Source organism: Mastigoproctus giganteus, chromosome 10 (genome assembly GCF_048544385.1).
Source record: "Mastigoproctus giganteus isolate SK-2022 chromosome 10, ASM4854438v1, whole genome shotgun sequence".
Taxonomy (NCBI): domain Eukaryota; kingdom Metazoa; phylum Arthropoda; class Arachnida; order Uropygi; family Thelyphonidae; genus Mastigoproctus; species Mastigoproctus giganteus.
The window spans coordinates 85,618,826-85,643,203 of NC_143584.1; the positions used below are offsets into that span (position 1 = coordinate 85,618,826).

The window sequence follows — 24,378 nt, forward strand, 5'->3', positions numbered from 1 at the left end:
CATCGAGCCATGATGATGAAGAGGTTGAAGATGTGTACACCGAAATTGAGAGTCTTCTAGATGAGCAGAAAACCCACTACACTATTATTATGGGGGACTTCAATGCTAAGGTTGGAAAAAGACAAAACAGCGCAGAAAGGGGAACTATAGGAAATTTTGGAATTGGTGAAAGACTTGTGGAATTTGCAGAATCTCAAGAACTGTCAGTAATGAACACTTTTTTTTCAAGAAAAGGGTGAACAGAAAGTGGACATGGAAGAGTCCAAATGGATTAACAACTAATGAAATCAACTTCATCCTCACTAACAGAAGATATATTGTGAATGATATTACCATCCTGAATAAGGTAAATGTTGGAAGTGATCACAGAATGGTAAGATGTACACTTGATATAAATGTAGGAAAGGAAAGGAAAAAACTGACTTGAGTAAATAATACAAAGGTCTTTCAGATAACAGAAGAGGAGAAAAAGCAGTACGTACTGGAACTTAAGAACAAGTTTGAGCTTCTGCAGGCTGCTCAAGACCAAGTTTTCGACAAGGAATATTATAACTTTCTGAAAGTGATAAAGCCCAAGAAACCTATAGGGAAAAGAAAATACAAAGAAGAAAAAATTAGTCAAGAAACACTTGTCAAGATGAACTGAAGACGACAAATGAAGAGGAAGAAAAACACTGACAGGGAGAAAATTGAGTATACTGAGTTATGCAAAGCCATTAGAAAAAGACTCAGAGAGGACATAAGAAGATTTAACACAAGAAAAGTAGAACAAGCATTAAGGGAAAACAAAGAATTTAAATCAACAGCCATGAGCAGTAATACAGAAAGACAAATGATACTGAAACTGAAGAATAACGATGGTGTACTTATAAACAGCAGAGAAGGCATAATTCAAATAGCAGAAGACTACTATAGAGAATTATATAAGGAGCGAGGGAATGATGCCAGCAGTGGGGAAGATGGACTGCAAATTAGCAACACATACGACATACCAGATATTCTTCCTGATGAGGTAGAACATGCATTGAAGAAAATGAAGAATCAGAAAGCCCCGGGGTAAAATGAAGTTAGTGTAGAGTTGTTAAAATTGGGAGGAAGAGACATAACACAAAAACTGGCAAGGCTCTTCAAAAGTGCATTAGAAAAGGTGTGACGCCTAAGCAGTGGAATAATGCAATCATAGTTTTGCTGCATAAGAAAGGAGATAAATCAGAAATTGGAAATTATAGACCAATTAGCTTGTTATCTCACATCTACAAGTTGTTCACAAGGGTCATTACTAACAGATTAGAAAGAATACTTGATGAGAATCAACCGAAAGAGCAAGCTGGCTTTAGGACAGGATTCTCAACTATGGATCACCTTCACGTAATAGCACGGCTAACGGAAAAAGCAAATGAATATAAAACACCATTATGCCTGGCATTTGTGGATTATGAAAAGGCATTTGACTCCATACAGCATAAGGCAATGTTTAGGGCACTGGAAAGACAAGGCATAGATACCCCATATATTATGATTTTGAAGAAAATATATGAGAGTGCTACCTCCTTTATTAGACTAGACAAAGACAGTAGGAAATTTAAAATCGAGAAAGGAGTTCGACAAGGAGACACAATATCTCCGAAGCTGTTTACTGCTGCCCTTGAGGAAGCTTTCAGAAGATTAGACTGGTCGCAGAAAGGAGTCAATATGAACGGAGAGTACCCAAACCATTTATGATTTGCAGATGACATTGTGGTCATAAGCCACGATCCCAAAGAATTAGAGGAAAATCTTAATCAGTTATGCACAGTTAGTAAGGATTTTGGACTAAAGACGAATATGGCTAAAACAAAAGTAATGATTAACAAGTATGCCACAGAAAGGGAAATAATGATTGAAGGAGCAGTAATTGAAAAGATGGAGTCATATACTTATCTGGGACAAGTTATTATTAGCTGTAATAATGACGAATGGCTAGAAGTCAAGAGAAGAATAAATTTTGGATGGATAGCATTCTGGAAATATAGTCACATACTGAAGAGCAATATCCCAGTTTGTCTGAAATGTAAAATAATGAACCAATGTATACTCCCCACCACGACTTATGGAAGTGAAACTTGGGCACTCACCAAAAGAATCGAAGAGACGCTGAGAACTACACAGCAAAGAATGGAACGAATTATATTGGGAATCACACTGTTAGATAAGAAGATAAACACATGGATTAGGCAGCAAACTCAAGTAAAGGACATTCTTATCAAATTTTAGTTCTATAGTTTAAAGAACTAAAATGGTCTTGGGCAGGACACATAGCTTGAAGACATGATGACAGATGGACTAAGAAAATAACAGAATGGTATCCAAGAGGAGCTAGAAGAAAACCTGGAAGACAAAGGCGGAGATGGATAGATGAAATTCATGAGTTTGTGGGTAGTAAATGGATGGCCAGTGCTCAAAACAGAAGGAACTGGAAAGTTGCTGGAGAGGCCTTCATCCTGCAGTGGACTGAAAATGGCTGATAATAACCTCTTGTGTTTGGGGTTTTCATAAAAAAATATATATATTTTATTTTCTTGACTTCTAGCTCATTATAATGGGAATTTTTTAACACTGGTAGTGTGATTTTTTTCCCAAATGAATGGTTGTGTTTCTGATAATGGCTAATAGCTGCCTTTCAGCTTCTTTCTTTAATTTGCCTGGATGCAGAGTTTTCCCAGAATTTTCTAAAAGGGAGTTAAAAGAGTGTTCTAGGAGATCTTTAAAGCTTTAATCACCACTTTAATCGTCATGTGAAAAAAATCCACATTATTTTGAACACAAGGGGGAGAACTATAGTTACTTTAGTCCCCCTACCTGGGACAGCTAAGGATGGGCTGTCCATCCATCTATACCTAGGTATATGCCATCAAATGATGAAGGATAACCCTAGGTTTTTCCTACACTAGCCAATAACACTTCTTATATAGCTGCCAATCTTTGAATTTCTGCAAGCCATCAGCCTCAACCACCTGTGGAGGTCACTTACTCCAGTACTTAACAACTTGCTGGCTAACAGAAAACTTTCTATAAACCAATATAAACTTTTTATCCCCTAATTTTAATATGTTGAACTGAAAGCAACCATATGAGCATCATATATTAATAGCACAAATCAGTGGAGTTGTGCTACATGTGGGAAACATCTCATATGCCACCCACACATCATCAACTAACTCTTTTAACTAGATCGAAGTGAGGAAGATCTCACTCTGCGAGATCCTCCATGCTTCTATCTATTGATGTGTTTGCTATATTAAATATGCTGCTTTGTTAATCATATTTTTTGAGTCCCAAAATTTATACAAGCCATTTCTCCTTTCCTGATTGTGCATAAATTCTTAATAAATTTGTGTACACATCTTTAATCACAGCGAAGCCCATGAGAAACCTATGGTCTTGGCTATGATTATCCCTAATTATTTTATTTATCATAAGAAAGAATGAAGAATACTGTTGCTAAGATGTAAAATTTAGTATACTTACTGTCCAACTCATGCTTGTAACTCTCTGTGAGATCTTCTCTAATCAGCGCTGATCTCTGCTTGGTGCTAATGTTGATACCAATTCTATTATACAAAATGATAAAACTTAATACTGTTCATTTGCCAAGTGTAACATATTTCATAAACCTAGTACATTTATTGAAGTAACGTTTACTAACAGTGAGATTTACTTGAATTCTTTCCATACATAGTACCTATTAACCCTTTTTTATAGAATTCAGAGAGATAACCTATTTTAAGTGTATATGGAATGTACCTCTAAGGTAGCTCTGTTGACACAATACATTTCCATTTATCACTCATTGAAAAGGTCTGGATTCAATTCCCATCTATAACTATAGAAAGAATTTTTAGACCTCAATTGGGGACTGTTGTAAGCCCATTTCAGGCAGAGGGAGCAGAGTTTTCCCTGTGAGCTATTCCAAGTTTTTCAGCCCACACAAGATACATGGCCCTTATTAGGATTAAGCAATCACTATGGGATGGGATGATGAAATGAGAGATGACTATGAAAGAAGGCAGATGCTTCTCTAACAGGACCAGAGTATGTCTGCCAGGGGCAGAGGTGGATGACGTTGTAGAGCGGATATCATCTTTTAAGGGCACAAAAGGTGATATAGTTGTACACGTTGACACGAATGATATTAAGAGTAGGAGACCGGCGGAATTACTTAACAAGTATAGATCACTGTTGAAAAAAAGCCATGAATTAGGGTTGAATTTGAAAGTGTCTGCAATTCTGCCCAGACACGATAGGAGGGAGTATATGATGAGAGCCCTGTCGATCAATTCGGCCCTGGAAAGATTGTGCAGGGCTCCAGGGGTAGAATTTTTTTCAGCCTGGTCTGTACTTGTTAACAGGAGAGACTGATTCTACAGGGATGGGATACACTTAAATAGAAAGGGTGCAAGAATATTTGCTAATGTCTATCGAGGCAGTGTTAGGTGGGTCGGAAAACTGTTAGCTTGGGGAGGGGATACAAGGACTAATAGAATAACAGTAGCCACTGGCAGAGGTGAAAGTGATTCTTGCACTACTTCTATTGGAATGAGCCACAGCCTGGAAAATAAGATGCAGGATATTTCAGAGACTGCTGGGAATCATTGGGATACAAATAAACACATAGGTTGTGTTAGGGTAGCTAAGAAAAAGAACAGGTGCACGTATACTTGCGTGTACACCAATGTTAGGAGTTTAGTAAATAAATTTGATGAATTTGAGGTATTTCTCAAAACACCAAAGGCAGATATTGTGGGGATTTCAGAGACGTGGTGTCACACAGATATAAGGAATGCAGAACTGGAATTTGGGGAGTACAACATCTACAGAAAGGATAGACAGGATAGGAAGGGAGGAGGGATTACGCTATTAGTTAAGAAATACATAAAATCCAAGGTAATGAAGCCAGTCGACATTGCTGGACAGTGCAGTGTCGAGTCAGTTTGGTGTGACATAAGCATTGGGAGATCAAAATTGAGGGTAGGAGTGTACTATAGGCCTAATGACTCTGATGAGTATAATAAGAAACTGTACAGGGAAATAGAGTGGGCCAGTAAATCAGAGAGTCTTATAATGGGGGATTTTAATTTCCCAGATATTAACTGGAATTTGGGGGCTGGTCACTCACACACTAGCAAGGCTTTTGTGGATTTATTGGATGACTGTTTTCTACATCAGCATGTTCGGGAGGCAACTAGAGGGAGTAATACTCTTGATTTCATTATCAGTAATGATTCTTCATGCATTAAGAATCTGCAGGTAAATGAACCACTAGGTGGCAGTGATCACAGTGTGCTGAAGTGGGATTTACTCAAAGAGGTAACTACCATTAGGGGTAAAGGAAAAGGTTATTGCTTTCGTAAAGGCGACTACGATGGACTGAGACAGTATTTAAATTCTATACAGTGGGACCAACTGATGATGTTACCAACAGCAAATTCAAAATGGGAAGCATTCAAAGAACTTATCTTGGAAGCTACTAGGCTTAACATACCAACAAAGAAATATTGTTCAAGGTTTAGGCCTAAGTGGATGTCAGATGAACTAATGAGACATATGGCAGAGAAGAAAAATGCATGGGATACATACAAATTAACACATGACACAGAAGCCTATGATAGATACAAGTTGATCTGTAACCAAGTTACAAAGGAGGTTAGGCAGGCGAAGGCAGATTACGAGAAATCTTTGGCAAGGGATGCAAAGAAAAACAGCAAACAGTTCTTTACTTATGTAAACTCTAGAAGGAAGGGGATGAATCAGATTGGTCCACTTGATATTGATGAGTCAACTGTGGATGATCCTGCTCAGGTAGCTAACAAACTGAATGAATATTTTGCATCGACATTCACACATGAGGAGTTATTCAGCAAGGGGAATGCCAGAGGTGTATTTAACTCTGGCAGTAAGCTAGAGAATCTTGTAATAACTGAGAGTAAAGTGGAGGAGAAATTGTTGAAGATAAATACAAGAAAGGCACCTGGGGTGGATGGGATCTATCCAGTTATATTAAAGGAGGGAGCAAAGGAAGTAAGCAAACCCCTAGCCATAATTATGAGAGTTTCCTTGGACTCAGGGGAAGTACCCATAGACTGGAGATGTGCAAATGTGACCCCAATTCACAAAGGAGGATAAAAGGGCGACACAAGTAATTATAGACCTATTAGTTTAACTTCTGTTCCTGGAAAATTAATGGAGGCACTGGTTAAAGAAGCACTGCCGGATCATCTAGACAAGACTTCAGTTATAGCTCAGACACAGCATGGTTTTGTTAAGGGTCTTTCCTGACCAATTTGATTGGATACTATGATGCAGTCACAAAAGAACTGGATGCAGGGAATAACTTTGATATTATATACTTGGATCTTAGGAAGACTGCACAAATTGGAGCAGTGTGGCATTGGAGGCAAATTGCTGCTATGGATAAATGGGTGGTTGAGGGGGAGAAGACAGAGTGGTAATCAATGGACACGGCTCATCGTGGACTAATGTTATTAGTGGAGTCCCTCAGGGTTCAATATTGGGTCCATTATAGTTTTCTGTATTTATAAATGATATTGATGATGGTATATCAATCTTAATGTAAGTTTGCAGATGATACAAAGGTTGGTAGGGTTGTTAAGGACGCTGCTGCTGATGCTATACTGCTGCAACAGGATCTGGAAAGGTTGAGCAGATGGGCTGAGAAGTGGCAAATGAAGTTTAACAGTGACAAATGTAAAGTACTACATATGGGAAACAGCAACCCCAGAGCAAAGTATCAACTCTGTGGTACTACACTGACAGTGGTAGAGAATGAAAGGGACCTGGGGGTGGTTGTGCAGGCAGATATGAAGTTTCTGAGCAGTGCATACGGGCTGCAAGAGTAGCTCATGGTGTATTGTCGATGATATACAGGAATTTTTCTAGCAGGGATAAGGAGGTGATTTCTTTGTATAAGGCAATGGTCAGGCCACACCTTGAGTACTGTATACAGGTCTGGAGGCCTCATTTCAAGAAGGATGTAGAGATGCTGGAACGAGTACAGAGAAGGGCAACAAGATTAGTGAATGGAACAAAGGTCTGCTCTTATGAAGAAAGGCTTAAGTTTTGCAAATTACAGTGTCTGGGGACTAGGTGATCTGATAGAGGTGTATAAAGCCTTGAATGGTTTGAGCATGCTCAGTGCTGATGGGATTCTTCCTTTTGCTGAGAATAATCACCTGAGAGGGCATAAATTCAAATTGAGAAAAGACAGATGTAGGATAGATGTGAGGAAATTTGCCTTTAGCCAGCGGGTGGTTGGTTGGTTGGTGGAATAGACTTCCATCCCTTGTCGTGGAAGTTGATAGCCTAAATAAATTTAAGGCTCAGCTGGACAGGTATTTCGAATGAATAGAGGGGTGAAGTGGAAGTGGTTAATTTTTATTTATATATTTATTATTTATTTATTTATTTATTTATTTTATTTTTATTTTTTTTTGGCTGATGCTGCATTAGCTTGCTTTCTTGCATCAAACGCCTCTACTAATGCTAATGCTAATCACAGCTGTGGTGTGAAGTTACATGGAACACACAAATTCAATAAAACACAAGATTGAATAATAAAAAAAACAACTAAAACTAACAGTTGAACTCATCAGTTGTCACTTGAAAAACAGCTGAAGACAGTAGAAGAGCAACTACACAGTCTAAGTTCCCATGCTGTTTCTGGCAATTACAGACAAATATATAAGACTATTTTAAGGATACATGCAATTACAATTCATGCAAGGAAACTTAAAACTAAATATCCTAACTGCAGGTGATTTTGTGTTGAATATAAAGAGAATTTAAAGTATTTGTTGTATGGTATGGCGGTCTCCAGGGTTTCCCCTATAAGCCGCTGATGCATCTGACAAGACATAGTGCCAATTCCGGCAAGTGTGCGTATGTGTAGGTATGTACAGTGTATGTGTTGAATGTAGGTGTCCTCTGTCTCCTGGCATTTCGCAGCCAGGGGGACAGAGGACACCTGACTCCCATCCCAAGCCACATGGAGGCAGCCAGGATCAACCACCAAAAAGTAGACTCTGACTGGGCTATCAGGCAAGCCTGGGAACCCCAAGGTATCCAAGGAAAGGAAATGGGATTTAGGTGGAATAGTACGGGAAATGGAAGGGAATGAAAGTGGACAGAAAGCAAGGGGAAGAAAGAAAAGACATTACCTGAATAAGAGAAAAGTGTGAAAAAGTTTACAGAAAAGAAACATATAGTGGATCAATTTTAACACAGCCTTAAAAACCTTAAAACTAAAACTACAATGTTTTATGGTGCACAGTCAGCAGCATAGCTATTTCCATATATACACCCAAAAACCTTAAAACCAAAACTACAATGTAAAACCTTAAAACCAAAACTACAATGTTCTATGGTGCAGAGCTAGGGACATAGTTATTTACATATATACACCTTAAAACCAAAACTACAATGTATTATGGTGCAGAGCTAGCAACATAGCTATTTACATATATACACCCAAAAATCTTAAAACCAAAACTACAATGTGTTATGGTGCATAGCTAGCAACATAGCTATTTACATATATACAATTATTCCAGTCTGCCAACTGCAGACAGAGTCAGAAATTCTCTTTTAACTCAATTCTAGACCACAAGAATAACAACACAACCTGTTGTCAACTTAAAACAGGGTTCACGATCAAAACACAGTTTAGAAGAATAAATCCGAGCAAAACCAATACACATGGGCATTCAGTCGACACAGTTCCTGATGAGTTGAACAAACTAAAAGTGTTCATACATTTGATATAATTTGCCAACCACCAGAACAAACTATTATATTAGACCACAAGTTATACTTTACAGATGACCAATTGTCCAAAAGCTCCATAGACTAACAAAACCTCAACATTGATTACAAAACCCATTCTTTTCCAGCAAACAATCCAGGCACAGCCCAAGCTCCCAGAAAGACGCAGAAGACACTGACAATTTATTTACAAGTCTAAATAGACACCATCAACGTTAGTCTGTCTACCATTATCCAACAATCCATCAGGCAAAGATGTCCAACCATCAAAATATTCATTAAGAACTGTGCTATGTCTCAAGTCACAATTCCCTAAGTCAGTTTTTTTTTTAGACGTCCTCAACCCGAACGACCATCAACTAGTCTAACAGTTACAATACCTCATTTCAGCACTCATGACAAAACAGCTGTCACATCATTATCCAACTGCAAATAATATAAAAGAGAATACCATAACATAATAACTAATAACAAGAACTGGCCAATGCCAACCTTACACCAACAACTATTCCTTCCCCCCCATCCTTGGTCATAGCAATTACAGAATACAATTGCTTAAATCCATTGCAGGAATTACAAAATGTTACCCTCAAAACAGTCAAAGTCTTATAAAAAAATGAGTGTATTGTAGAATATAATGTTAAACACCTCTCCCCCCCCCCCCAAACTTTAGCACACTTTTCAAGGACCACTCAGGCAGTGGGGGAGGTGTTGCTACCATCAGACATAACAATTTCCTTATTCTGAATCACGGCCTACTAGATAATTTGGATGGATTATGTACCAAAATGAAATTAAAGAGAAGTCATATTCTATTTATTTTGATATAACTCCCTCCTCCAGTTAACCAATTTACTGAAAGAGCTAAAAAAAATAAAAAAAAAAATCTAGAACAACTTACTTCATTGTTGGGAGACTTCAATTTCCCAAAATAGATCAACCCACTCAAAACCAAGATATAAAAAATATGAAACTTTCACTTTATACAGATGATATATATTTAATGTGCTCAAAGGATGAAGTTTCTGCTGGTAAATTAAATTGTGAAGTCAAGGTCATAAAAAAAAAAGGAACACTTCATCTGCTGTACTGGGCTCAGCATTAATAGTGAGAAATGTGCTAAAATGACTTTCACAAAGATTGATAAAATAATATAAGGGTGGCACTTAAAGGATTTCCAATTAGTATTAATATTAGTATTAGTATTGGCAAATGATACAAAAAAAAAAAAAGCAAGCTTAAAAACAGCATTATCCAAAAAAAAATCAATTCCACCTATCTATCCACTGCAATAGCTTGTCTAGTTCTTCCTTAATTAAATTAGCATTAGCATTAGTAGAGGCACATGATGCAAGAAAGCAAGTTTATATAGCATCAGCCAAAAAAAAAAAAAAAGCTTGACAGAAGGTCTCAGCTCAACTGAAAAGGGCTTAAAAAATTTTAGAAAACATAGACTCCAACAAAGAATGCGTTATAGCTACAAAGCAAGGAATAAAAAAATCATTAGCTTGCTACGAAGAAATTCTGCGTGAAAAAAAGAAGGCACTGTGTCATCAGACGAATTTGTAAGATTTTACGAAGCCATTGGCAGAAATAACTTTTTTAACGTAACTCATTTATTTTTTTTAAATACATATTTTGTATCTTCCATCCCTTGTCGTGGAGGTTGATAGCCTGAATAAGTTTAAGGCTCAGCTGGAGGGTATTTCGAACGAACAGAGGGGTGAAGTGAAAGTGGTTATTTTTTATTTATTTTTTTTTTTATTTTTTTTTTTTTTATTTTTTGGCTGATGCTGCATAGCTTGCTTTCTTGCATCAAATGCCTCTACTAATGCTAATGCTAATAACATAAGTCCAAGAAGAGCAGTGCCCATTGCTAACCATTCTTTATCTTCTCCCAATCAACTATCCCTTCATCAATAGCAGCAACTTTCTCTTAATCAACCTGCTCCAAATTGTATAGCAGTCATTTATGTGCACAATATTAAAAGCTTTTCTGAAATGTAAGTAATGATAGTATCAAAATCATTTTTTGCATCAATCTCCTTTGTTACTGTGTGGTAGTATCCAACCAGACTGGTCACACAAAAAATCACCTGTTAACAAATCTATGCTGTGACTGCAGTACAACTGCATTCCTTCTAGTTGGCCTTGCATTACATCTTTATCCAGTGATTCCATTATTGTTTCTGGAACAGAAGTTAAGCTAACAAGTCTGTAATTACTCATATTGTTCTTTGATTCCTGTTTGTGAACTGGAGGTATATTTGCGTAACTCCAGTCCAAAGCAATCCCCCCCCAAAACTGAATGATGCTCTCAAAATCATGGCTAACGGTCTGCTTACCTCTTTTGCTCCCTCCCTTAGTGTAATTGGATTGACCTCATCCACTCCAGGTCCCAATTTTTACATTTAACTTCAATAATTTCTCCTCCACTTTCTCTCACTTTTCTAGCTCCCTACCAGAATTAGACTCACTTCTGGCATCTCCAACCCTAAAAAATTCCTCACATGTGAGTGCAGATGCAAAATTCCCATTCAGTTTGGCAGTACCTTGACAGAATCAACAGTTAATCCATCAATATCTAGTGAACCAATGCGATTCAACCGCTTTACTTCTTTACAAAAGCAAAGAAGGCTGCTGCTTACTTTTGCATCTTTTGCCAAATATTTCTAGTAATTTGCCTCAGCTTGATGAACCTCATTTGTGACTTGACTGCAGCCTAGTTTATAAACTAGTATATATGCATGTGAGACAATTAATGTCAATAGTGTAAGGTGTGAATAACTGAAACTGACTGTAAAAGAACTGATACAAATCCCTGTACAAATCTAATGTGAGTAACTGTTTGTGCGTGACTGGCTGTGTATGAAGCTAGAATGTCAGTGTGTAGTTAAGTATGCATGTCAGAGTGATTGAATAGGTGAGTTGTCCATATGGTAGACAGTGTGTGTGTGTGTGTGTGTGTGTGTGTGTGTGTGTGTGTGTGTGTGTGTGTGTGTGTGTGTGTGTGTGTGTGTGTGTGTGTGTGTGTGTGTGTGTGGGTTGAGTTCACACAGGCTGGCACATTCTTGTCCCGCCCTATCCCCACGAGTGACTGTTGGTTCTGAACTATCTTAACCTGCTGTAGTATGTTTGTGGTTGCATACCGAGTACATACTGAGTGACTGAACTGTGACAAATGACAAAAAAAAACAGGAAATGTGTGTGTTGTTCATATTTAGGGGTGCTGTGAACAATTTCTGTGCACAAGGATGAGTTTACGCGGGCAAATGGAGAGGTGAATGCTTAAGTGATCTGTTCTTACCATTATATGTACACCCCAAATACGTGCACAAAAAAAATATATATATATAAATATATACATACAAATAAATAAAATAAACTAAATGTGCGTGTGTGTGTGTGTGTGTGTGTGATGACTCCGCAACTAGGGGTGCAACATGTCCTGAACCTATTGGCTATATGCAAGTCAGGTCTCCTTAACCTTACATATAGTCCATTGGAAACCACCCCACCTAGGACACCCTTGTCCAATATGACTTTAATTCTCCTACTATTCTTAGGACATAGCCCATCTCTCTCTCTCTCTCTCTCTCTCTCTCTCTCTCTCTCTCTCTCTCTCTCTCTCTCTCTCTCTCTCTCTCCTTACAGTCTTCGCCTGATAGACCCTACCACAGTACTCTATGTTGTTCTCATCAACACCCCCCCCCCCCTGTGGAGGTGGGTCTCCTTCTGCTCCTATTCTCCCAATTCCTGGTGGAAGTCTCCCTATCATTCACCATCTTTGCCTCCACACACAGAATACTCCCTTCTAATAAAAACTTCACACGTTTTTTGGGCACTCCCTGATAAACTCAAGTGATGGCTCCCATCCCTGTAATAAGAGTCTCTCCTATTAACAAGCACAGACTGTGCTGAGAAAAATTCTACCCCTTAAGCATTGCACAGTCTCTCCTGGGTAAAATTGATTAACAAGACTCTTATCATGTACTCCCTCCTATTGCAGATACTTTCAATTTTAATTCTATCTTGCATCTTTTTCTCAATATTGCTCTAAATTTGCTAGAAAAGAATAGCGAAAGCTTAAAAAGCGGTACTCACCTTGAAATTAATCTGCGATGGTTTACTTAGGTAGTGTGGTTAATGTTTAAGTTGAATTGTTAAATTGAAAAATTAAAGGGGAGGGAAGTAGGTAAAAGTTGACTGAGTTAAATGGGCGCAAGGAAACAGAAGTGTACACATCCAATCCTTGGTTGTCATCGAAATAAAAGAAAGAAGAATAATTAAAAACTATGTAAGTGAATCCAGTGAAGCCGATAGTCTTTACGAGGACTTTCGTTAGTTAAAGAACGTCTTCAGTGGGCAATGTGTGGGGAGAGAACGCGCATGGTATTTTAAGAATAAAAAATTATACTCTCGTGATGCCTTTTTTTGACGTGTGGGAACTTTAATCTCGAGAGGTTCCAAATTGTGGAAAGATTGAAGGGGAGTTTAGAATTTAGAATTTTGAGGTTAGAGTGGTGCTTGTACCATTCGATAACTAGAGCTTCATATTGAAGTATTCTGTAGCTGGATTTTAGTTTAATGATGGAAATGGCAGAATCGATGAGCGGGTTTTGGTTGTGAGTCTGGGCATGAGTTGTAAGTTCTGTGACAGATTGGTTAGACGTGAGACTATGGAAATGGTAGTATGCACGGGTGTTGGATGTTTTTGATGAGCCAAATTTGGTAGTGGTACTTCCGATATAACATGTGTTGCAGTTTGGTTGACAATCAATGAGGTATATAATATTATTAAGGTCGTTTGTAGAATATTTGTATGTGTCTTTATAGGTGCTGAAGAAGGATCCTAATTTGTTGTAGGTGGAAAAAACAAGGGAGATATCAGTGTTGTTAAATAGGCGTCAGAACTGTCCTGCTAGTTCATTGTGGTAAGGAAGGACTATGCGGATGTTAGTTTTATTTTTGTCTTTGGTTGGGATGTTAGATTTAATTTTATTTTTAGCGTTAAGGATTGTATTTAAAATGAGTTGGTGGGGGTAACCTCTGGATATAAATTTGTCGGTAATATACTGTATTTCATTGTGAAGGTCGGTGGGTGAGGAACTGTACTTTAGTGCATTGTGAATTTGGTTATATAAAACTGCCTTTTTAGTGTTTAGAGGGTGATGAGAAGCAAAATGTAAGTATTTACCGGTGTTTGTATTTTTCCTGAAAATTTTCGTATTTAATTTTGTGCCTGTTACATAGATAGTGAGATTAAGGAAATTTATCTGATTGTTCTGTCCAATTTCAAGGGTGAATTTAAGTCTATCATGTACAGAGTTAAGTTTTACGAAGAGGTTATTAATAATGGATCTGTTGCCTCATTGATTGTCAACCAAACTGCAACACGTTATATCGGAAGTACCACTACCAAATTTGGCTCATCAAAAACATCCAACACCGGTGCATACTACCATTTCCATAGTCTCACGTCTAACCAATCTGTCACAGAACTTACAACTCATGCCCAGACTCACAACCATAACCCACTCATCGATTCTGCCATTTCCATCATTAAACTAAAATCCAGCTACAGAATACTTCAATATGAAGCTCTAGTTATCGAATGGTACAAGCACCACTCTAACCTCAAAATTCTAAATTCTAAACCCCCCTTCAATCTTTCCACAATTTGGAACCTCTCGAGATTAAAGTTCCCACTTGTCAAAAAAGGCATCACGAGAGTATAATTTTTTATTCTTAAAATACCATGCGCGTTCTCTCCCCACACATTGCCCACTGAAGACGTTCTTTAACTAACGAAAGTCCTCGTAAAGACTATTGGCTTCACCGGATTCACTTACATAGTTTTTAATTATTCTTCTTTCTTTTATTTCGATGACAACCAAGGATTGGATGTGTACACTTCTGTTTCCTTGCGCCCATTTAACTCAGTCAACTTTTACCTACTTCCCTCCCCTTTAATTTTTCAATTTAACAATTCAACTTAAACATTAACCATGCTACCTAAGTAAACCATCGCAGATTAATTTCAAGGTGAGTACCGCTTTTTAAGCTTTCACTATTCTTTTCTAGTCTATTAACACGGTACTTGAAGATTTCTAAAAATTTCGTATGCTCTAAATTTGTTAATTAAATCCTCAGATCTCCTACTCTTAATATCATCTTCTGTGCCCTTAAAAATTATAACTGCTCGATGTTATCTACTTTAACCCCTAGTAGATATACCCTTGTCCTATGCCACTTGGCCTTTTTGCAAAATACAGTAGAACTCAGATAAGAAATTCCTGCATAAAAGGTTTTCCCCTATACTAGGTTTGGTTTCTTAATTCCCAATTTCAACTCTATATATTGCAATGTATTATTTTCCTGCATAAGACATTTCCCGGGTAAAAAGCTTTCCCACATAAAAAGTATGTAACAAAGAATACACAGTGTATTATTATAATGACGTTTTCCCATTTAATACATTTTTTAAATATAGAAATTCTTTTTATTTTTATATAAAAAAAATATTAAACAATATAAACATTTTGAAATAATGGAAGTGACATATTGCAGCTGCTTTCATCGATATCCATAACTGGATAGTGTCGACCACGTGAAGCATTTGCCTTTTTCTGAAGGTTCTGAACAGTTCTGAATTACTTAGTGGATTGTTTAGTAGATTTAAGAAGAAATATGATTTAGTTTACAAATTAATTTGCAGAGAATCTTCTAGTGTGAATATATTAAAAGTTGATTAGTGGAGAAAAAGGAAACTACATTTTTTGATCAAACAATATAGAAAATGTCATATTTTTAATGTTGACAAATTAGGACTCTTTTATAACCTACTTCCTAATAAGACTTATGCATTCAAAGTACAGAATTGCATGTTTAGGCTTTTCTGAAGTATTTGGTAATGAGTTTAATGAACAGAATGTTAAGCAATTAGAAATCCTCAGTTTAAAAATGTTTCCCATAGGCAGAGTAAAATATTTTTAAATCCTGAAATAGTACTTAAAAATTATCTTTAACCTATGTATGTGTATCTTTTCATTTTTATTTGTGTAGTTAACATTTCATACCCTTAGGTCATTTTCACTTCTAAGAAGTTTTTCTTCGTAAGGAGTTCTAAACCTCCTCTCCCTTGGAAAACTTAATAGGGTTCTACTGTATATTTCCCATTTTCCTGACAATTGAGTCACCAATTATAGCTACTTCCTGTGAGACCAGGTATCTCTACTGCAGAGGATGTCTTTGTGTTGTCTAATGCTGCAACATGGGCTCAAGCATTAGGCTGGGTGGCTGAGTGCATCATGGATTCCTCTCTTTTAATCCTTCAAGGTCATCAATCATATTCTTCAAGCCATCATATAATTCCATCAGATGCTGAGTTTGTGCTTAACCTCCTTATGGTCTTTGCAACAAACACACAGAAAGGTACCCTCTATGGCTGTATCATGTCCTGTTAGAGGCAGATTGTAAAAAAATCACAAATAACAATACAATAGCATCCTGTTTCATCAGAGAACTACCTTCAGAAGTCTCCTCCAAACCAAAGCATTCCTGTTTTATTCAATTCAGGATACTTTTGTGCGGTATGTGCAGAACCAGTTAAGATAGAACCTGGACCCAAATGAATCTAGGCCTCGGCACTTAGGCTGCAAAATGAATCATATGAATGGAGTTATATACAAGGGGACAATGACAAAATGCTACAGCGTTACTATGATGAAACAAGTGACATTTGTTTGCTGTGTTAAGCATCAAAGTAACCAAGGCTATGAAGTGTCAGTATATTGTGGCTGTAAACTGTGTATTCTGTGGTCTATTTATCCTGTTTGGCAGATGATAAACCCCACCCCATAAAAATTCCTTGCATCATTTACAGGATTTAACATGCCTTTTCAACCTGGGAGAGGATGGTGATTGCATCCACTGCTACCTGCAAGGTTTTACCAGAAATATGTCCTGAGATATGCATTCTGTCTTATAAAGTGAAAGAAGGTAAATAGCATTTTCCATAATAATTCCAAATCAGTTCTCTGTATTTCTCTGAATGTAACACCATATAAATTCATAATAATATAACATCAAACATCTTAAGTCAGTTTCTATCAAGACAAGACTCTTCAATTTCTTCAGTCCAAGGAGGAGGAGGAGATCTCCGATCTGAGGAGAATCTCCAAAAATTAACCAGGAATATCTTCTTAAGCAAATTGTGATATATTCGGGGTTTAAGCACATTTCTTTATAATGTTTGCAATCTGTGTAAAGATCTGCAGATCAAACTAGATACCTTATGCAATGATACCGCAAACAACTCAAACATTGAAGGAAACATTTGTTTTTATACAAAAATTAAAATAAAAATTTTCCTTATACAAAATCTTCATTTTTTACTCATTTTTTTGCTAATTATTATGTTAATATGTCCATTAGAAAATTTGGACAGATGGGCTGAGAAGTAGCAACTGAAGTTAAACCTTGACAAATGCCAAGTACTGCATATGGGTAGAAGTAACCCCAGAGGAACGTACCACTTTATACCACCCTAAGTGTGATACTACACTTGGGGTGGTAGAAAATGAAAGACCTGGGAGTAATTATGTAGTCAGATATGAAGTTTTCTGAGCAATGTAGACAGGCTGCAAGAGCAGCCTGTTTACAAAATCATGGGATTTTGTCAATGATATACAAGAATTTTGTTAGCCGGGAAAAGAAGGTGATTATCCCTTTGTATAAGGCAATGGTCAGGCCATGCCTTGAGTACTGCATATAGGTCTGGAGGCCTCATTTTAGGAAGGACTTAGATTTGCTTGAGCATGTATAGAGAAGAGCAACAAGATTGGTGAGGGGAATGAAAGGATCCTCTTACCAAGAGAGGCTTAAGTTCTGCAAATTGTAGGGGCTGGAGAATAGGCACCTGTGAGGTGATCTGATTGAGGTGTATAAGGCCTCAAATTGGTTGAGCATGCTGAATTCTGATGGGATTCTTCCACTTGCTCAGATCATAAATTCAAATTGAGGAAAGACAGTTGTAGAATAGATGTGCGGAAATTTGCCTTGATCCAGCGGGTGGTTAATTGCTGGAAAAAAACTTCCATCTATAGCTGTGAAGTTGATAGCTTAAATAAATTCAAGGAGGAACTGGACAAACTTTTACAGGGAATGGTTGTGTGAATTTTTTTTTTAATTTATTTATTATTTTTTATTTTTATTTTTTTTTGGCTGATGCTACATAAGCTCATATGCTTGCTTTCTTGCATCACATGCCTCTATTACTATTACTATTATTTCCACTGGCACATGCTGTAACAATTTATATGAATTTTATTTAATTCTCTACCATACTGGTTTTTGTATTGGTTTTCACATATAACTTTGTATACATGATTGTTTCTAAGTTGCTGGTTTGAAATTCTTTATTATGTTATAATTATGTCATTATTATGACACTTTAATGTCACTCTGCTGTGTGTGTAAATAAACTGAAAAAAAAAATAATAAAATGCAAAGAATTGGCAGTTCCTATTGGTGTAATTGTGGTGTCTTTGGATTACAGAAAACTAGTGCAAAGACAATGATAAGTACTACAGTTTTCTGCAGTGCACTTATCATTAGTATTTTATTTTCATCCAGCAAATGGACAGAATCTACTTCTGATCAGTTTCCTGAATGAAAAAGCCAGAGTTTCAGGGAGAATAAAAAATTACTACCTCATTCAAGGCTAACTAACTTGGCCAGTGTGGGAAAAAAGCATAAAAGTTCACTGCCTCATTAAAAGATTTGAACCGGGCCATTTCCGCACAAGATTATGATTATGATTACTGTATTATCCGCTAGACCATACAGAGAAACTAAAATTTGGAATTCAAATTACTGTTATTTAACAGCACAAGAGTCTGCACAGGTAGCACAGTGGTTATAATCACTGTCCTTTCTTATGCCAAGTGGAAATGGCCTGAGTTCAAATCCTCTGATAAGAAGAAATTTTAATTTTTCATTATGTGGCTGAGTAAGTCAGTCTCAGACATAGACAGCAAGCATGGTTTTTTCTCCCTGAAAACTTTTCAACCAGCAAAACAGGCAAATTGACTAGAAAATATATGCAATTTATGGGCATATTACACAGACAGATCAGTTAGCTCTCAGGATGGCCCTAATATGATTAGTATTAATGAATCTGATGAATATAATGAGCAATTGTGCAGAGAAATAGAATAGGCCAGTAAATCAGAATGTCTTATAATGGGGGATTTTAACTTTCCAGATATTGATTGGAACTTGCGGCTTGGTCACTCGCACACTAGCAAGATATTTTTGAATTTATTGGATGACTGTTTTCTACAGCAGCATGTTCAAGAAGCAACCAGAGGGAGTAATACTCTTGATCTGATTATCAGCAGCGATTATTCATACATTAAGAATTTGCAGATAAAGGAACCACTGGGTGATAGTGATCACAATGTACTGATATGGGAATTACTTAAAGATGTAACTACCATCAAGGCTAAAGGGAAGGGCTTTTACTTTTGTAAAGGTGACAACAGGGGTCTCAAAGTTTTTAGATTCTGTACAGTGGGATCAACTGATAATGTTACCAATGTTGAATTCTAAATGGGAAGCCTTCAGGGACTTAATCTTGGAGACTACTTGGCTTTTCATTCCATCTAAGAAATACTGTTCAAGGTTCAAGCCTAAATGGATGTCACATGAATTAATGAGGCTAGTGGCAGAGAAGAAAAATGTATGGGATGCATATAAATTATCAGATGACACAGAAGCCTATGGCAGATATAAGCTTGTCTGTAATCAAGTCACAAAGAAGGTTAGGCAGGCAAAGGCAGATTACGAGAAATCTTTGGCAAAGGATGCAAAGAAAAACAGCAGAGAGTTCTTTACTTATGTAAAGAACTCTCTGCTGGAAGAAAAGAACTCTAGAAGGAAAGGGATGAATCAGATTGGACCACTTAACATAGATGGGTTGACTATTGATGATCATGCTTAGGTAGCTGATAAACTGAATGAGTATTTTGCATCTACATTCACATATGAGGAGTTATTCAATGAGGGGAATGCCAGAAGTTTATCAAATTCTAACAGGGAGCTAAGCGATTTTGTAATAACTGAGAGCAAAGTGGAGGAGAAATTGTTGAAGTTAAACATAAGGAAGGCATCTGGGGTGGATGGGATCTAACCAGTAATATTAAAGGAAGTAAGCAAACCCTTAGCCATAATTATCCTTGCACTCAGGAGAGGTCCCCATGAACTGGAGGTATGCAAATGTATCACCAATTCACAAAGGAGGTTCAAAAGGTGACACAAGTAAATATAGACCTGTTAGTTCAACTTATGTTCCAGGGAAAATAATGTAGTCACTGGTTAAAGAAGCATTGCACGATCATCTAGACAAGACTGCAGTAATAGTTACGACACAGCATGGGTTTTTAAAGAGAGGTCTTGTCTGACCAATTTGATTGGATACTATGATGTGGTCACAAAGGAACCGAATGTCAAAAATAATTTTGATATCATATACTTGGATTTCAGGAAACCTTTTGACACTGTTGCACATGGAAGACTGCTGTGAAAATTGGAGAGGTATGGCATTAAAGGTAAGTTGCCAAATTGGATAAAGGAATGGTTAAGTGGGAGATGACAGAAAGTGGTAATCTATAGACACTGCTCTTTGTGGACAAATGTTATTAGTGGAGTTCCCCGGGGTTCAGTGCTGGGCCCATTGTTGTTTTGTGTGTTCATCAATGATACTGATGAAGGTATATCAGAATTAATGTCCAAGTTTGCAGATGATACAAAGGTTGGTAAGGTTGTTAACAACAGTAAAAACAGTATGCTACTCCAACTGGATCTATATAAGTTGGGCAAATGGGCTGAGAAGTGGCAACTGAAGTTTAACATTGACAAATGCAAAGTACTGCATATGGGTAGCAATAAGCAAAGAGAAATGTACCAACTGTGTGGTACTACACTCAGGGAAGTGGAAAGTGAAAAAGACCTGGGGGTAATTGTACAGTCAAATATGAAGTTCGCTGAGCAGTGTAGATATGCTGGCAGGGCAGGTCATGGAGTCTTGTCAATGATATATTGGAATTTTGCTAGCAGGAACAGGGAGGTGATTATCCTGTTGTACAAGGCAATGATCAGGCCACACCTACAGTACTGTGTACAGGCCTGGAGGCCTCATTTTAGGAAGGATGCAGAGTTGCTAGAACGAGTACAAAGAAGGGCAACAAGACTGGTGAGGGGAACAGGAGTGCTTTTACCAAGAAAGGCTTAAACTCTGCGAATTGCTGTACCTGGAAAGTAGGCACCTGCGAGGTGATATGATAGAGGTGTATAAGGCATTGAATGGGTTGAACAAGCTAAATGTTGATGGGATTCTTCCCCTTGCTCAGATTAAGAACCTGAGGGGGCATAGATTCAAATTGAGGAAAGGCAGTTGTAGAATAGATATGCGGAAATTTGCCTTTAGCCAGCAGGTGATTGATTGGTGGAACAGACTTCCATCTTTTGTTGTGGAAGTTGATAGCCTAAATAAATTTAAGGCTGAGCTGGACAGGCATTTGAAATGAATGGAGGGGTGAAATGGGAGGGTTTTTTTTTTTGGCCGATGCTGCATAAGCTTGCTTTCTTACATTGTATGTGTCTACTAATGCTAATGACAATTTTTTTTAATGGCATTGAGAGTTCTTGTTGGTTGCAGTGATTATAACTGCTGCCCTCCCCAGGGGAAAATATTGCAAGGACAGCAAGATTTGCCCCTGGAAACTTGGGATTATCATCTAGTAAAAAGTAAAACTGACCAGAGGGCACAAGAAATTTAAGGACATAATACACTTAATGGGTCGATGAGTTTTTTCTCTCAGGAGTGAAAATATGAAATATAATGAAAATAATACAACAGCACCAGAGTTTATTGTTCACATTCATATATATGTATTATGTGCATACAGGAGTACTGTTCAATGATCAATTTGTGATGTAGGCTAAACAACTTAGAATAAATTATGGGGATCCTATCCCCTCCATTGCCTGAGATCGGCTGACCACAGCCTCGACTGAAGAGAATTTTTAAATTCCTTCAGTCATAGATGGAAATTGAAACTCAGACCTCTCCAAACAAGCAGGTAGCAATGTATCATGCAGACTAAGGCTGCCACTTATAGCTAAGACTAGGAGAGTGCATTTATTAAAAAAAACAAAAGAACTAAGTTTGTCAAAAGCAATAAGGGGATCATCGATAGGTTGCCAATTTTTGTTTTGCTTAAAAAAGAGGATCATCAGAAACTGAAGTTTAAGAAAAACACTTGTCACTAGGATAACTATATTTCTCTAAGCTTTTCCATGCAATTTCCTAAAGATGAGTGACATAAATCAAGTGATTCCTTGAATCATATGAAGGAATACAAATTTGAGACAATCATGAATGAGTTTTAACTTAATGTAAGAATTAGTAGTTAAATTATGAAAACAGTAAAAATATCACAAATTATCTTAAAAAATTAATATTTCACTTACCCTTCTTTGCTACTGCTTAATAGCTTCAATGGTTTGTTACCACCCTCATAACGCCAGTACGCTTTAAATGCATTTACTTCTGCAAATACAAATGCTGTATCATAAGGTTTGTTAATTTCACCAGCACCAACAGCAGCCACACTAGCAGGACCGCACTGATGTAGACCTGAAATCAAAAACTTGCTTTAGAATACTGGTTTGAAACTGGCAGTTCACAATTAGCCATCCCAACAAGGATATCCTTTGAATCTCCTTGCCAACAGATCAGATGATCTTGGCCAAAAAAGCCAATAGCTTGTTTTGATCACCCATAAGCAATCCAAAAAAAAAAAAAAAAAAAAACCCTTATTATATGAAAATTATAGGTCTTATATCACAGTACTGATATGCATTTATTTAATATATATTTAAATGTTGCAAAAACACAAAACTTTCAATTGACTGCAAAATGCTGACACCATAAAAAAACAGAAAAATGAATGATTCAGCATACAAAAGGTGTATAGGTTGTTTCTTATACTGAATGATTCGGCATTCAGTATAAGAAACAACTAAATATAAACAATAATGTTTTTATTACATAGTGTAATGCATCACCGTAGCTGCACAGTTAATGTGCTAGTACAAGTCACATGTATGATCAACATGTACCCCAAAATACAGTAATGGTCTTGCATTCTCTACTTTGTAAACTACCATCACTGCCTCTGTTACTGTAGCCACCTTGAAAATAAACAAAAAATTTATAAAAATCTAGTGGGAAAAGAGAAGAGGGGGTACAGCAAGCAAGCAAGAAAGCTTAAAGATAACTCATTCATTCTGAATTTGATTTTTCATGTGTTTATCCAAAACAAGTGGCAGAAATGCCAAGACAGAGGTTAGATTGTTGCTTATTCTTTCTAAATTTAACTTTTTTGTTTCTTTATAAAAATATGTGACCCAGCTATTACTCATTTTATTTACATGGCACTTTTGTGTTCTATACTTTCGCTTTTCTCTGCATTCGGAACTGAATACCTTTTATCTGAAGAAGATAAATAGAGAGAGGAGGGGTAGAAAACAAAGAGGGAGAGAGAACATTAGCATGCAGAAAATGAGCTGGAGAAGAGTGCTTTTTAAGACGTGATTGCAAAAAAAAAAAAAAAAAAAGGCTAAATATGGAAAAAACCTGTCTCAGTTGAGTCAGAATTTGGAGTGCTTTCAAAAACATATAAAAGAAACGTTTGTTTCTTATCCGCCTTAAATCAGTCCAATAATGCATGAACCAGGATGTTGCACACCCTGAACCAATTTTAAAACAATGTAGAGGGATTTTGCCGAATTCTTCAAAATTGTTTTAGAATCATTAAGGTCTATTAGAATCACAGAAGTCTATGAAATTCCTCTACATTGTTTTTAAATCACGTTACTTGTATTTGTGATTTTTTCTAGTTTATTGTTTTTATTTGTAGCAAAGTTAATATTCTATTGTGTAAAATTTTAATAAATCTGATATAGTATTATAGCTTATTTACTTTTCATTCATTTCTGGACAAACCATTGATGCTATGCAAAAATTAAGGTCATATTTTGAATTTGCATACCAAAATTCATAAAGAAAACACCAGGAAAAAGATAAAGAGAACTTTATTTTCATCAAGAAACATTAGCAATAATAGCCCCTAATGGTATTCCTAAACATATTTATTTTTAAAAGGAAATAACAAGTTTGTTTGTTTGTTTGTTATTTGGTTTTTAGGAGCATTAGCAACTAAGGCCATATTGCTCCGGGATATGCGGTGGTCATTCCCTGACCTTTCCGCATCCTCCGTATTTGGTGGTGACGGGCTCGAACCCCGGTCTAATCAAGAAGCGTGTTCTACGCACTGCCGCTCCTTCCCACCTGGCTACGGAGGCGCCGAAATAACAAGTGAAACTTATTTAATGATTAAACAGGAAATTTCATAACAAAATAATTCAAAGTTTACCCTAAAATCTTATATATAATGTGTACCACGTACTGAGCCCATGCTCCAAGAGTCTCCC

General features: G+C 37.0%; 1 protein-coding gene across 1 annotated transcript in view; it reads right to left on the reverse strand.

Annotated features, from left to right (window-relative positions):
• Nucleotides 1-24,378, reverse strand: part of LOC150079132 (annulin-like) — a 156,913-nt gene that overhangs the window by 60,237 nt on the left and 72,298 nt on the right. The window contains exons 9-10 of the mRNA XM_090382964.1: nt 22,354-22,519; nt 3,508-3,590 (exon numbers count right to left, since the gene is read on the reverse strand). Of these exons, the coding sequence (XP_090239090.1) occupies nt 3,508-3,590; nt 22,354-22,519 (249 nt within the window). The remainder of the gene's footprint in view (nt 1-3,507; nt 3,591-22,353; nt 22,520-24,378) is intronic.